The sequence below is a fragment of the Schistocerca nitens genome, chromosome 6, assembly GCF_023898315.1.
Source record: "Schistocerca nitens isolate TAMUIC-IGC-003100 chromosome 6, iqSchNite1.1, whole genome shotgun sequence".
Lineage (NCBI taxonomy): Eukaryota > Metazoa > Arthropoda > Insecta > Orthoptera > Acrididae > Schistocerca > Schistocerca nitens.
The window spans coordinates 314,835,066-314,851,070 of NC_064619.1; the positions used below are offsets into that span (position 1 = coordinate 314,835,066).

The 16,005-nt window shown below is 38.2% G+C and overlaps 1 protein-coding gene across 2 annotated transcripts in view; it reads right to left on the reverse strand.

The window, feature by feature from the left end:
- Nucleotides 1–589: 589 nt before the first annotated feature.
- Nucleotides 590–16,005, reverse strand: part of LOC126262811 (uncharacterized) — a 124,760-nt gene continuing 109,344 nt past the window's right edge. For both annotated transcript variants that reach the window (XM_049959655.1, XM_049959656.1), the window contains exon 5: nt 590–1,334. In XM_049959655.1, the coding sequence (XP_049815612.1) occupies nt 645–1,334 (690 nt within the window). In that variant the 3' untranslated portion in view covers nt 590–644. The remainder of the gene's footprint in view (nt 1,335–16,005) is intronic.

Here is a 16,005-nt window from a genome sequence, read left to right on the forward strand (position 1 = left end):
GGTAGTAGTAGTAGTAGTAGTAGTAGTAGTAGTAGTAACATTTATTATTATTATTATTGATATACGTGTTCAGCATGTAGGCATACTTACAAATTAATTTGTGACGTAGATGTAAAATGACTTGTTCCACATTATTATGATTTATCATGCAATGATTCATGCAACGTAAAACTATCTAACTGGCTAGCTAACTAAAAGATATTGAAGGTAAGTGCATTGAAAAAGTGTAAAAGTGTTTTTCTTTGTTTTATCTTAACCGACTATTTGGGAAATGGTGAAACAGTGATTGGCTCTTATTAAGCATCACTGCAGAACCATTTGCATAGTGAGGTGAAGCAGGAGTAACCAAGATTAATGGAAGAAAAAAAAATGAGAACAATATATCCAGTCACACTCTGGCTGTTATAATGAGCACCAGCTGGTGTTTCCAGTCCAGCCTATTCTTCATATTTGGACCCATGTGATTTGTCAATCCACTTTCATTGTAGATCTGCTCAAACAAAAATGGACATAATAGGAGTCAATTATATCACGGGGAAGAGTTGGATGTGTGCTGAGATAACAAGACAATAATTCTAATAGCATATCCTTCATTTTCAATGTAGATTTTATTAATTTCATTGTCATTCTCATTCAGAAAATAACTAACTAATATGATCATTTTCAATGGCATAAATTACATTGTTGGCAATTCTCTGTCTGGCTTCCTTATGCATTGGTGGCAATACCCAAATTTTATCCAGTGGCACTGCATCATCTCCTTCAATTAAATCTATGTTGGGTGCATCTTTTTCATCAATTTCTGAGAATGGCACAGACTCTAGAGACATTATAAATCCATATCTGCTTACAGCTTTCATTTCACTCTCTAGAGCTTTGAAAGGAAATACTGCATTGGGATCAGAGCCTAGATCAGATACTAAGTCTGTCATACTTTTGTAGTAAATCTGAACCAAATCAGACAAATACGCTTCTCTGAATTCCTTAGTTGTACAGCTGTATAAGAAAAATGACATGTCACAAACAGGAGATGCATAGCGAGCTAACTGAAAGTCAATCATTCGGGTATCCTGGATTTTTTTTTCATCAGCATCTTTGTACAGAAACAAGAAATTGCAAATCCATGCATCTCCATTTGTAATAACAGAATAAGGCTCTCTTGGCTTCACAAGGTCCATTTGTACATCAAACAGTCCCTCATTACAGAATTCTTTCGCTTTTTTTTCATATGAGCTGTTAGGATATTCTTGCTCCATTGCATCTATAGTAATATTGCAAAATCGTTTCATCGTATTTTTGTACCATTCTCGCTGATCTTCACTGTAGTATGTCTCCTGTAACAAACCAAAGCAGCATATGTAATAAAATCTGCTTCACTAAAAAGATATATTTATTTTAAAAAAAAATCAAATATTACAGAAGGCACTGAAAATATTCAGTAAAAAGTTGCAAACACCTGTAAGTAACACTATGGTCCAATCATCTTATTCGAATGAAGTTGTACATGATTAAACAAATAAAACAATACAGTGATTTTACCACTTTGTAACTCATGTCAGTAAACAAACAACCAAAAGAGTTTGAAAAGTTTTTGTTTACAATCACCATCAAGATCAGCAACAGCACTATTTATTCAAACATTTTGGAATGAAGTCCTTTTCAACTTTCACCTCAATTCATACAATCATTTTCCTATTTCACAATTGTTTTCTATTCCTTTCCACACTCTGTGTGTGTCCATTACATTTCTGGAATATTCATCTTTGGTCTTCAAGCCTTCTAGTATTATGGACGATTCTAAAATATTTTTGTTTGCTGATGACTTGGTAGTAAAGGATGTGTGCAACACTGGCTCTGTTTCAAATAGTGCAGTTCATGACATAAGTTCACGGCTTGTAGAAAATAAACTAACACTAAATCACAGAAAGACTCAGTTTTTACAGTTCCTAACAAACAATTCAACAAAAGTCAGCATTTTAATTTCACAGAACGGGCATATGATTAGTGAAACTAAATAGTTCAAATTTCTAGGTGTTCGGATAGATAGTAAACTGTCATGGAAAGCCCACATTCAGGATCTTTTTCAATGACTTAATGCTGCCAGTTCTACTATTTGAACGGTATCTGAAGTAAGTTATCATTTGGCACAAAAATTAATCTACTTTGCTTGTTTTAATTCACTTATGTCACATGGTATTATATTTTGGTATAATGCTTCCCATTCTAAACAGATATTTCTGGCTCAGAAATGGGCAGTTTGGGCAATAACTAGTGTAAGTTCGCGAACCTCTTGTCGACCCCTGTTCACTAGTCTGCGTATTTTGACATTACCCTCTATATATATATATATGGTTATAATAGAGGGAAACATTCCACGTAGGAAAAATATATCTAAAAACAAAGATGATGTGACTTACCAAATGAAAGTGCTGGCAGGTCGACAGACACACAAACGAACACAAACATACACACAAAATTCAAGCTTTCGCAACAAACTGTTGCCTCATCAGGAAAGAGGGAAGGAGAGGGAAAGATGAAAGGAGGTGGGTTTTAAGGGAGAGGGTAAGGAGTCATTCCAATCCTGGGAGCGGAAAGACTTACCTTAAGGGGAAAAAAGGACAGGTATACACTCGCACACACACACATATCCATCCACACATACAGACACAAGCAGACATATTTAAAGACCAATAAATATGTCTGCTTGTTTCTGTATGTGTGGATGGATATGTGTGTGTGTGTGCGAGTGTATACCTGTCCTTTTTTCCCCTTAAGGTAAGTCTTTCCGCTCCCGGGATTGGAATGACTCCTTACCCTCTCCCTTAAAACCCACATCCTTTCATCTTTCCCTCTCCTTCCCTCTTTCCTGATGAGGCAACCATTGATTGCGAAAGCTAGAATTGTGTGTGTATGTTTGTGTTTGTTTGTGTGTCTATCGACCTGCCAGCGCCTTCGTTCGGTAAGTCACCTCATCTTTGTTTTTTTTATATATATATATATATATATATAATATGAATATAACAGAGGGAAACATTCCACGTGGAAAAATATATCCAAAAAGAAAGATGATGAGACTTACCAAACAAAAGCGCTGGCACGTCGATAGACACACAAACAAACACAAATATACACACAAAATTCAAGCTTTCGCAACAAACTGTTGCCTCATCAGGAAAGAGGGGAAGAAGAGGGAAAGACGAAAGGATGTGGGTTTTAAGGGAGAGGATAAGGAGTCATTCCAATCCCGGGAGCGGAAAGATTTACCTGAGGGGGAAAAAAGGACAGGTATACACTCGCACACACACCCATATCCATCCACACATACAGACACAAGCAGACATATTTAATGTCTGCTTGTGTCTGTATGTGTGGATGGATATGGGTGTGTGTGCGAGTGTATACCTGTCCTTTTTTCCCCCTCAGGTAAATCTTTCCGCTCCCGGGATTGGAATGACTCCTTATCCTCTCCCTTAAAACCCACATCCTTTCGTCTTTCCCTCTTCTTCCCCTCTTTCCTGATGAGGCAACAGTTTGTTGCGAAAGCTTGAATTTTGTGTGTATATTTGTGTTTGTTTGTGTGTCTATCGACGTGCCAGCGCTTTTGTTTGGTAAGTCTCATCATCTTTCTTTTTGGATATATATATATATATATATATATATATATATATATATATATATATATATATATCTTGTTAACAATATCAGCTTATTTCCAAGAATTTGCAGCTTTCAGTCAGTTAATACTCGGCAAATATCCAATCTGCATTTGGATTAGATTAGATTATATTTACTTTCATTCCAATTGATCCGTAGTGAGGAGGTCCTCCAGGATGTGGAACATGTCAGAAAAACAACAATACATGACAAATATTTACAACTAAAACAAATAAGCTAATGTACCATTCCACAGGTCCCAAGTGGAATGATCGTCATTTTTTAATGAACATTTTTCTCTACATACTACTATGATGGATCGCACTTCCTTACTTCATGTGCAGAAAGGTGTGCAGTATACTGCTGCATCCATTTTCAATAAGCTACCACAAGAATTCAAAAATCTTAGCATTAATCCATCTGCTTTCAAATTGAAACTGAAGAATTTCCTTATAGGCTACTCCTTTTATTCTGTTGAGGAGTTCCTTGAAAAATTAGGCTGACTCTTATGTTTTATTGTTGACTGTGTTTACTTAAACTTATGGCTTGACTTTCTTTGGGTTCATAAACATTTTTTTTTTAATCTGTTAATACCTTTATGTTGTAATTTCACGTACTGACATGTTTCATGACCTTGGAGATTTGCTCCTCAATTTGATCCTACGGAACTAGATGTGTAAATAAATAAATAAATAAATAAATTACCCATTTCATGCAACATGATCTTTGACCCACAATATTCTCTCAGTAGTCCCTCTCTTTGTCATTGTTCTCTGCTATATTGTTCACATTCCTCCCAGATGACTGTATCTCTATGTGCAATATGCCACCAGCTCTGTCTGCACTGGGGCCATATTCCTCTTGCACCATATTCCTACCTTCATTTATGCTCCTTGCTCCTCTTCTAACCATTGTGACTAATTCTCCACAACCTTTTTCATGTACATCACAACAGCTTCATCCTCAACAACAACTCACCCTAGTTGTGGCAACAGCACCTAAACAAGATAGCCGTGATTGTCTGTGTGCTCTGAAGTAGAACACACATTTGTTAACAATGCCAAATTCAACTTTGTCTTCATGTGTAACAGAATACAATGATTTCTTACTATGTTGGGTATCTGGATGTTGTAAATTAGTCCAGTTCAACGAGCTGCTCATGCAGTACGTAACCAGCTGTGCCATGGTGAAAACTGGTGGGATGGGGGAGGGGAGGGGACTGAAGGGGAGGGAAAGAGGAATCAGAAGGAGACAGCTCTGCATGAGAAGCTATAGTCAACAAATCTATTCCATGATTGCTAACATTAGTTCTATAGAGATGTAACACTTCATTGTAGTTAATTAATGCTTATTATGACAAACTGACATCCTAAGATTGTTGCATTGATGAGAGATAAAAAACTGAATGAAACTTACATTTCATTAATTGATGAGATGAAGAATATGGGGGAGCTAAGTACAAAACATGAAATTTCTTATAACTGATGCAGCCTTATGATAAATGTCATTTTCAGACAGAGTTTAAATTGGTATCAATTTGTATATCCTGCCTATTTTAATCACAGTTTAAACACAAAAATACTGGATGTCAGTGAATTCTGCTTATTTTGTTTTTCATTAAAGTGTCAGTGTTCGGTACCACTTTCTGAGCACTGCTTTCAAGTTTCAGCCTCTAAGTGAGCATCTGTGGGTAGATTTCATTTTCTTCACTGCAAGAAAAAGTTGCTTGCAGAAGTATGTAGATCCAGACATCAACATAATAGCAGCCAAAAACTTGTGAAGTCATGGAAAATTATGACAGGGAAAACTTTTTACAAGTCTACAAGAGTTATTTTATTACAAAATTTATCATTCAACTGTCTCTCACACTGTAGCTCTGTACCTTACAACTGTAGCTAGCCATTCTACACTGAGGTATTGTAAACTGATGATGGCTTGTCTGACCTTTGTTTTGAAGTTTTTTAACCTGGCCATAATGTTCCCTTTCATTGATTTATAAAGGGCTACTCTCCACTTAAACAGGGTGTATATGACCCAGGACAACCAGGGATCTGGGAAAAACCTGGGATTTTTTCCTTCTGGGAGAAAACCGGGAAAAACCAGGGAATTTTTTAGAATTCCAGAAATTTATCATTGTTTTAGTTTCAGTTAAATTTTTATCACTTTAACTGGTAATAACCAATACTTTGACAAGGATATTACTGTATCTTGCTACTGCAAAATAATACTGCAGCAATAAAACATGCACGAGAAAAAAAAATTAAACTTATGTTGTAAAGGAAATGTGCCATGAAGTTCTATTCTGGGAGCAGCATGGAAAACGTGTTGTACAAACACATAACAACACCTAACCGGAAAATAAACATGAGATAACTAAACCGGTGATTGCGGCACAGTTAGTGAAGTTAACTGGAGAATAAGTTTTGACACTGGCAGGAATAGTTACAGAATTAGTGATGAGAAGAGTGTTTGCTAGAACGAGGAAGGAGGAGAAATGGGGACATCACACAAATTATGGAAGGATATGATGATTCCAAATTTATATAAAAATTTCGTACTACTACTTTCAATCTCATACTTCAGAAGCTAGAGCATATGTATGAAATGTGAAACTATTTCCTAACATAAAACGTTTTGCTTGTAAAGGCCTAATAGGCATTTGATATTGGTCCGTCGTGAATTATATTCTGTCGTGTTATAAATATAAAAACGAGCATTTGTGTCAAAACAGTCTTGCTCATTTAGTGTGTGTTACAATTGCTGCAATATTAGGCATGCCTATTTTGTTTTGTCTAGCAGACTGGCAAAATACACGTAATCAGATCGAGAAACCACACCAGTCTTGGGTACTATTTGAATTAACAGTTTTTGCAGAAATTGATAACGACATTTTGAGTTTTCATGTAGGAAAACGTTTGATGAACTTTGATGAGGTAATAGATTCTTTCCCAGAAAGGAAAGCATGCCATGTAAAGATGTAGAAAGATTAACGAGAAAAAAATGCTAGGACTTAAGATTTGAAGAAATGTTTACTGTCTTCCTTATCACTTATCTTTACTGGTTTTATCTATCCTATATTTAATTTTATGTCACACAAAACAGCAAGTTATTAGCTAATAGGCAATAAGGAGTGCAAATTTACGAAGAGTTCTTGTTCTCTTGGTTACAAATAATCCCATCCAGTATTAATTGCGAGTTTATCTTTTTAAGAGGGCCAGGATGTCAAACTGGCCAAAATGGGAGCGGGAGAGGCACCAGAGGACATTTTAATTTCCACTGTCCTGATTATAGTTTGATGGCATTCATTGCAAAATATTACATGTTTCAATTCCACAGAGCGAAATCAGTGACGTGCGATAGAAGAATGCTGTCAAATGAAAACAAAATGGATTTCTGTGACCAGGAGCTATCAAGTGAATTAAAAGGAAGGCTAAAATATATTATTAGTTTCAGATTTTATTTTATTTCCACTTTTCTGACAGCCAAACATTAATCACCTTGCAGAACAATGAAGTTATTTTTGTTGGTTTGCTAAAGAAATTCGGCTGAGGCAGTAAATTTATTTGAAACGAAATGATATTTGCTAGTTTCATGTGTTCACTGCATTTCAAGTGTACATTTCCATCGTCTAGTGTGTATGGCATTATGCCATAATAAAGAACCAAACATAAGAAAATACAGTACTTTTACTCCAAGAAAATTTACATCCGAATCTGGACATACGAATGTGTACTTTAAGCTGAATTATGCATTTATGGTTCACAAAATTCCTATGCTCTTGTAGTATCCTTTAATGTCTTGTTTCTTTTATGACATAATGTAAGATCTTTTAATGCTGTACACATACGAACATAAGAGCTTTCTGCATCATCATAGCTGCACAAGTGTGCTGACACCTGTTACCTGATGCTCTCTGGCAACAAAGCAGGATCATGTTGTGGTAGTGGGTGGAGTGGGAAACAGTATTGATAGGGATCAGAGCTGCAATATTGAGTGTGACCTGGTAAAAATGGCATCTGAAATGAACCATACAAATGTTGGTTTGGTTCCTGCTTTCATGCGGTATGACCGGCCCCAAGCGAACAGCTCTGTCAGGAGGGTCAATATGGAGCTAGATCAGCTGCTTCAGGCGTCTACTTTGTCAGGCATAGGTTTGGTTCTTGTTGACTGTATTGGTAGGTGGGACTACACAAGACATGGCCTGCATCTCAATAGGAAAGGGAAGGGTAAACTGGCTGGGACGATAGCAAAATCTTTAAGAGGGGCATTGAAACTCATGGGAATACATTTTTAGGCTAAGATCAGTGTCCAATCATCCTACATTGATTGAAATGAAGCTTAATGAGAATTTCAGACAGGCAGGTGCTAGAGATGTGAAAATATACAAGATTCTCATAACAGTAGAGTGAAAAATAATGTCAGTATGTCACATGATTCACATAAAAGCACAGTGAAAAATAATGTTAATATATTGCATCAGTAAATCAGGGGATTTAAAAACAAAGTAGATGAGCTTCTTGTTTGTTTAGAAGATTTAGAAACGATGATGGAATAGATGTACTATGCCTGTTTGAACATCATATAGTCACAGGTATGAAAATGGTAAATGTAGATGGATATAAGCTTTCAGCACATATAAATAGAGGCACTATGGAGAGAAGAGGAGTTGCCATATATGTTAAAATCAGTCATAGTGCAAAAAATTTGGAAACTAAAAATTTTTGCATACATTAAACTAAATAATGGCACTTTTATAATTGTAGCCATGTATAGGTCTCCATTGAAATTTTCAACTATTTTTGAAAAACTTGGATTCTTTGTTGTGCTACCTGTCAAGCAAAGAAAAGCAAATTATTGTTCGTGAGGATTTCAATATAGATTTTCTGAAAGAGCCCAATAGAAAGCTTGACCATGAAGTATTACTTGGTTCTTTCAATTTGACATCAGGTATTGTTTTTCCTACACAGGTAGTACAGGAAAGCTTTTCCTGTTATGAATGGTCTGTCTGATAATGATCTGTCTGATAATCATTTTTTAAGTGTTGTAAAGAAAATAAGATCCAGCTATTCATTAGAAAATGCAAGGCAGCATATGGAAGAGGCAGTACCTATGCAATTTGATAAAATTGAAATCCAACCCACCTCTCCTTCTGAAATTAGGAAAATAATAAATTCACTCAAAAGAAAAAGCTCACATGGAATTTGGGTTATGTTGCAGGAATTAGAGGAGGAAATGAGACGCTTAAAGTAGTAAATGAGTTTTGCTATTTGGGGATAGATCTGATTGCATAAAATAGATCTCATGCTAACAACTACTGCGCAATCTCACTTCTGATAGCTTTATCCAAATTTCTTGAAAAAGTAATTTATTCAAGAGTAGCATCAGATATTTATAAAAATGAAGTACTAACAAAATGTCAATTTGGTTTTCAGAAAGGCACTTTTATAATTGTAGCTGTGTATAGGTCCCCATTGGGAAAATTTCAACTACTTTTGAAAAACTTGGATTCTTTGTTGTGCTACCTGTCAGACAAAGAAAAGCAAATTATTGTTCGCAAGGATTTCAACATAACATAGAATGGATGCTTCGCAACTTTAAACTTAAAACTGAATGAAATAAAGAGACTAAGACCATCAAAGAGTGAGCCAGAGTGAATCCCAGAGTGCACCAGAGAGGTTCCCAGAGTTCACCAGGGAGCATCAGAGATACCCCAGAGAGCATCCCAGAGTGCCCCCAGTGAGCTAAAACACTAAGAAGAATCGCTTCTCGGCTTTTGGCAAGATCAATGTGTAGAAGTAGATATGAAATAATAAACAAACTCCAGTTTCATTAGGAGTAATTGGAAACGTATCAACACTCTTGTATACTGGCATTCTGCTCTTCCGTCTGTACATTCTCCTCCTGTATGGCATGGCTGTGTGTTTCGTGCAGCTGTCTCGAGTCGAATGAGCCTGCAGCTGCCTCAGTAGCGGATGCTGCAACTGATAAGAACTGGGCGCGGCAGGAAGTAGCGCGCCGATAAACTGTAATGGCGGCACCGGAAGCCGACCTTTCCAGCGGATCGTGCTTAGTTAGAACTATAGCGCGATCCCCCCACCAACTTCGCCTCCAGCGCCTGGCGTGCCTCCCCGACGTCGTTACGTAACTGCAGCTGCTACATAAACACAGCCATGCATAAATTTGTTTTATTAGTTTATTATTTCATATCTACTTCTACACATTGATCTTGCCAAAAGCCGAGAAGCGATTCTTCTTAGTGTTTTAGCTCACTGGGGCACTCTGGGATGCTCTCTGGGGTATTTCTGATGCTCCCTGGTGAACTCTGGGAACCTCTCTGGTGCACTCTGGGATTCACTCTGGCTCACTCTTTGATGGTCTTAGTCTCTTTATTTCATATTATAATCATTAATCAAATACTAAATGCTTTGAATAACTGAACATCACCCACTTGGATATTTTGGAATCTCTCAAAGGCTTATGATTGTGTGAATCATGAAATTCTTCTAGATAAGCTGAAGTATTGTGGTGTGAGTGGGACAGTACACAAATGGTTTAATTCACTGGAAGAATAGAGAAGGTTGAAATTAACAGTACAGATAGTCTGAAAAAACCAGCAGAGTCATCTAACTGGGGAGGTAGCAAGAATGGTGTCCCACAGGGTTCAGTCTTGGGTCCCTTATTGTTCTTAATATATATTTACGGCTTGCCACTCTATATTCATCAAGATGCAATGCTAGTTCTTTTTACTGATGTACAAGTACAGTAATCACACCCAAGAAGTAAGAATCAGCTGAGGAAATTGCAAATAATGTCTTTCAGAAAATTATTAATTGGTTCTCTGCAAATGGACTCTCACTAAATTTTGAGAAAAAACAGTTTATACAATTCTGTACAGTAAATGACATAACACCATTGATAAATATAGACTATGAACGAAAGTCTGTTGCTAAGGCAGAGTACTCAAAATTTCCGGGTAGTGTATTGATGAGAAATTGAACTGGAAGAAACACATTGATGATCTGCTGAAACGGTTAGGCTCAGCTACTTATGCTATTAGGGTTAGTGCAAATTTTGGTGATAAACATATTAGTAAATTAGCCTCCCATGCCTATTTTCATTCACTGCTTTCATATGTCATCATATTTTGGGGAAATTCGTCATTAAGAAAGAAAATATTCATTGCACAAAAGTGTGTAATCAGAATAATAGCTGGAGCCCACCCAAGATCACCTTGCAGACATTTATTTAAGGAACTCGGGATATTCACAATACCTTCACAATACATAAATTCACTTATGATATTTGTCATTAATAACCCATCACAATTCAAAAATAACAGCGAAGTGCATAGCTACAGCACTAGAAGAAAGGATTACATTCACCATTCTGGATTAAATCTTACTTTGGCACAGAAAGGCATGAAATACGCTGCCACAAAAATCTTTGGTCATTTACCAAATAGTATTAAAAGTCTGACAGACAGCCAACCAACATTTAAAAGTAAATTAAAAGAATTTCTGAATGACAACTCCTTCTACTCAATAGATGAATTTTTAGATATTGTTGAGTGGTACTTAAGTAAATAAATTAGTGAAATCAAAGTGAACTAGAAATTAGAATATAAATGAAAAACTTGGTTTAGTTTAGAGAGTTACATACTCGCAAACAGCGGGCCGAACAGTAGAACAGAAGAGACAATGACCGTGAAGTCAGCAACTTCCACATAAGCGGGCGCTGTCGATTCAGCCGTCAGGGCATCGCCCGACCGGCTCACGTGTTTCTCAGTTGTCGTATGTGAGCAAAGGCCCTCGCCTACATCCCAAGAGCCAATGACCGACGTTAAAAAGATTCTTCGAGAAGCTTTTCAACGTGACAGAAGAGGCAATGACCGGCTCACGTGTTTCTCAGCCGTCACGTGTGATCAAAGGCCCTCGCCCACATTCCAAGAGCCAATGACCGACGTTAAGAAGATTCTTCGAGAAGCTTTTCAACGTGACAGACGAGGCAATGACCGTGAAGTCGTTCACCTCCAGTAAACTGAAGTGAATAAATACGCGAGACGCAGTGGGCCAGAGAGATGAAGACAGAGACGGAGACGGAGAGGAAGACGTAGACGGAGACGGAGACAGAGAGGAGAGACGAAGAAGACGAAGAAGTTTTCAGTCAGTTTCGGTGCTGAAGACCGTCATGCAAGAAGAGACTGCTTCACGCACAGACGCACGAAGTCCGCCGCTGTAATGGAATAGCAAGCAGCAGCCGCGGCGTCAGAAGACAGAAGTTAAAAGGTATTTGAAGTCTGATTTTGACGTACCCGGGTGACTCGTGAGGACGGGAAGGAGACGGCCTCACATCAGCAGTCACCTGTGAGCTGGGATGAAGACCTGACAGCCGAAGACTGGCAAGCGGGAGTCCGTGGTTCGAGTACGCCACACTGGCCTTCCCCCGCCGCGCCGCTCCGCTGGTCGAAGCACAACACACGCGGCTGCATAGAGAAGAGAAACACTGGGACGCCACACCCAAGGTATCATCCGATGCACGACTTCGCTCGCAATAATTAAACCGGCCACCTCGCGCTGCGCGTCTCCCATCAGCTGGGCGAGACGGCGACACGAGATACACACCGCTACGCGTAATCAGACGCCGCCGCCGCCACCGCCGCCGCCGCCGCCGCCGCTGCCGCAGCAGAAGACTTCACAAACGACACAGCTGCCGCTCTCCGAACCAGAATATTACGTAAGATACAGTTGTACAAATCTTCAATAAAAGTTATCTTATGTAAAAATGATGTTTCATTCGACCTCATACCCGAGCCAAGGAAGAACCTACCCTGCCCACATGTTGTTAAGAGAGAAAAGTTAATTTATTTAATATTTTCACCCTGACAGAATGCTTTAGAATGCTCATCCTGACAATTGACAGCATCAAAAGAGAAAACCCGGTTACATTTGGTGTCAGAAGTGGGACATTTAGTAACACAACTGTTACATTTGGTATCAGAAGCCGTTCTAGTTGTTACATTTGGTGTCAGAGAAAAAACCCTTGGCTCAATATGAGGTGTGAATGACAGTCACTAAAGGTCCACAGTTAGTATCATTTAATGTGTGAAAGATTATGGGTTTGCATAGCAGTCGTAATATTTTCTTTATTTAGAAGTGTATTCTCTCTCATAATTTTAAGAGTTTGTCGAAAATATTTAAACATCTTTTGAATTCAGTGTGGTAATATTGTGTAACTAATAGTTTGTAAAATGATGACACGAAATCGTACAAAGTCAGAGTCAGCACCACAAGCGGTTTCTACTGAGGAAGCTATTCAGATCTTAGTTAATCAGATAGAACAGCTTAAAAGTGATAATAATGCATTGTTTAAACAGTTGAGTGAGGTTAGGCAAACCAGTTCAATCCCTCCCACCCTAGATTCCTCAGCAGCAGCCTTAGTAACTCCTTTTTCAGGTAAACCTTGCGAGGATATAACAGCCTTTTTTGATGATTTAGTAGCAGCTGCAAAGTTAGGATCATGGTCAGATGAACAGCTCTTACAAATGACAAAGTTAAGATTGCTAGGAGAGGCTAAAGCACACGTATTATACCATGAAGAATTACGGAATGCTCCAACATTTGAGGAATTGAAGAAAGGATTACTTATACGTTTTAAAAAACAGAACAGCTGTAGATTTTATAGGGAAAAATTAAACACTATCACTCAGAGGCAAAACGAGTCTTTAGAAAGTTTTGTAGATAGGATTAGGAAAGTTAATATTAACACCTATCAGTTGACAACTAGTGATGAAGCAAATAAAGTTATTTTACAAGAGGCAGAAAATAGAGCTCTGGATACATTTTTACGCGGGTTACCTCCTGAAACGTCCCGTCGTGTCAGGGCAGAGTTTCCTAAAACTTTAGCAGAAGCTGTATCTGTGGTGACAGCTTTCGAAGAAATAGACATTGCCACCAGATACAAGGAGAAGCGAAATGTATTTTCAGCAGGAGTACGATGTTTTAGGTGCGATCGACAGGGACATATAGCAAAAAACTGCAGACAACCTCAATGCACTAATTGTCAAGGAATAGGTCACACATTCAGGGAATGCAGGTCTAAGAAAGTTTTTGGAAATAGAAATCAGTTAAACTCAAACGGGAATGTCGGAGCCGCCGCCAGGCGTTCCCAATAAAATTTCATGCCATTAAGGCGAATGTGAAGGCGGAATGCTGGTTATCTGCTACCATACAGGATAAAGAGGCAAGGATACTAGTGGATACAGGCGCAAACGTATCAATAGTAAGTAATGAATGTATTGGAGAAAAGAAATATGACCCTCCAAGGTATAGATTGAGCGGAGTAGGAGGAGGTACAGTGAAGTCGTTAGGATGTACATCATTGATTTTCTATATTCACGGTGTACAATTTCAAGAAGATGTAGAAGTGGTAACAAAAGTAACTGACGGGTACGACGCGATCCTAGGACTGGATTTCCTGAATAAACATCACGCTAAAATCGACCTCAGACAGCAAACTGTAGAACTTAGCGGAATAGTGTTTCAGCTAGGTGACACCACTGCAAAGGGCCCTCTGCCGCAAGATTTCCCTAACCGGAAGGCGAAATCAACTATACTGCGTGCAACGTCCTTGAAGGTTGATTCGCGGGATCAGATACCATCTGGCTCAGGAAAACTTTTCTGGATGACCGTTAACCCCGAAGTACCTACAGATACAGTGTGTCTAATAGAGCCTTTAGAGGAAAATGAGGAATTAGATGTATCACATTGTTTTGTACGTAGGAGTGTTGTACGGGTTCAAGACATTGAGGGAGAAAGAAAAGTACCGGTACATATTGACAATTTCGGAGTGGAGGACAAAGAGTTGCATAAGGGAATATTAGTAGCTACAGTCTGTACTTTTGAAGAAGAAGATTTCATTTGGTCAGATATTAACGATGGTCAGAAACCAGACGCCTATAAAACCGCATTACGCCAGAAGATTGAGCATTTGCAAGGAAAGGATAGAGACACGATAGAAGCAGTTTTAGTTGAGTTTCAAGATTTATTTAATGCAGAAGGTCCACTGCCAGCAACAGATATCACACAGCATAGGATCCCAACAGGAAATAGCCCCCCAGTTTATAGGAAGCCTTATAGAGTTGCGCATCACTTACAGCCAGTACTGGATGAATTTATAGAACAGCATCTAAAAGATGGAATTATAGAATATTCTGATTCTCCTTATAATTCAAATATTGTAATTATTCCAAAGAAGTCTCCCGACGGTACGAAACGATATAGATTTTGTTGTGACTACAGACACCTTAACAAACAACAATCTCAGATGTTTATCCTCTTCCAAACATTACAGATATCATTGACAGTTTGGGTAACAGTAAATACTTTTCAACAATCGATCTACGTAGCGGATATCATCAATTGGAAGTTGCTCCTGAAGATAGGCATAAAACAGCATTTTCTACCCCTGGAGGCCACTGGCAATGTAAAAGAATGCCTTTCGGTTTGAAAAATGCACCAGCAACTTTTCAAAGACTACTCGATGGAGTATTGCGAGGACTCAAAACTCAACAATGTTGTGTATATCTAGACGATATTATTGTATTCTCCAAAGACATTAATGAACATGCTGTGCGTCTGCGTAATGTTTTTCAGAGACTTAGAAAAGCTAAATTAACATTAAATATGGAAAAATATACTTTTGCATTGACAGAGGTTACATACCTAGGGCATGTCATTAGTAAAAAAGGAATTAAAACAGATCCTCGATTAATTTCGGCAGTTAAGGACTTCCCAACACCACACCGCGTTAAGGAAGTACAAAGTTTCATTGGTCTCGCATCGTACTACCGGAAATATGTTCAAAATTTCGCTGAAATTGCCCGACCCTTAACCCAATTGTTGAAAAAGGGTGCAAAATTTCATTGGTCTGAAGATTGTGAATCAGCATTTCAAACCCTTAAAGATAAGTTAACACACAGTCCAGTATTAGCCTGCCCAGATTATAATAAAGAATTTATTTTATCCTGTGACGCAAGTGGTCATTCAGTAGGAGTTGTTTTGAGTCAGAATATTAATGGCACCGAACACCCCATAGCCTACGCTTCGAGACAACTAACAACGGCAGAAAGAAATTATTCCACAATGGAGAAAGAATTGTTAAGTGTTATTTATGGTATCAACTACTTTAAATGCTACTTGTATGGTAGGAAATTCAAGGTCATTACAGACCACGCAGCTTTAAAATGGTTGCTTGGATTAAAGGATCCATCTAGTCGTCTCACGCGTTGTGCCCTATGTCTTTCCGAAATGGATTTTGAAGTTATCCATAAAGCAGGCAAAAAACACACGAATG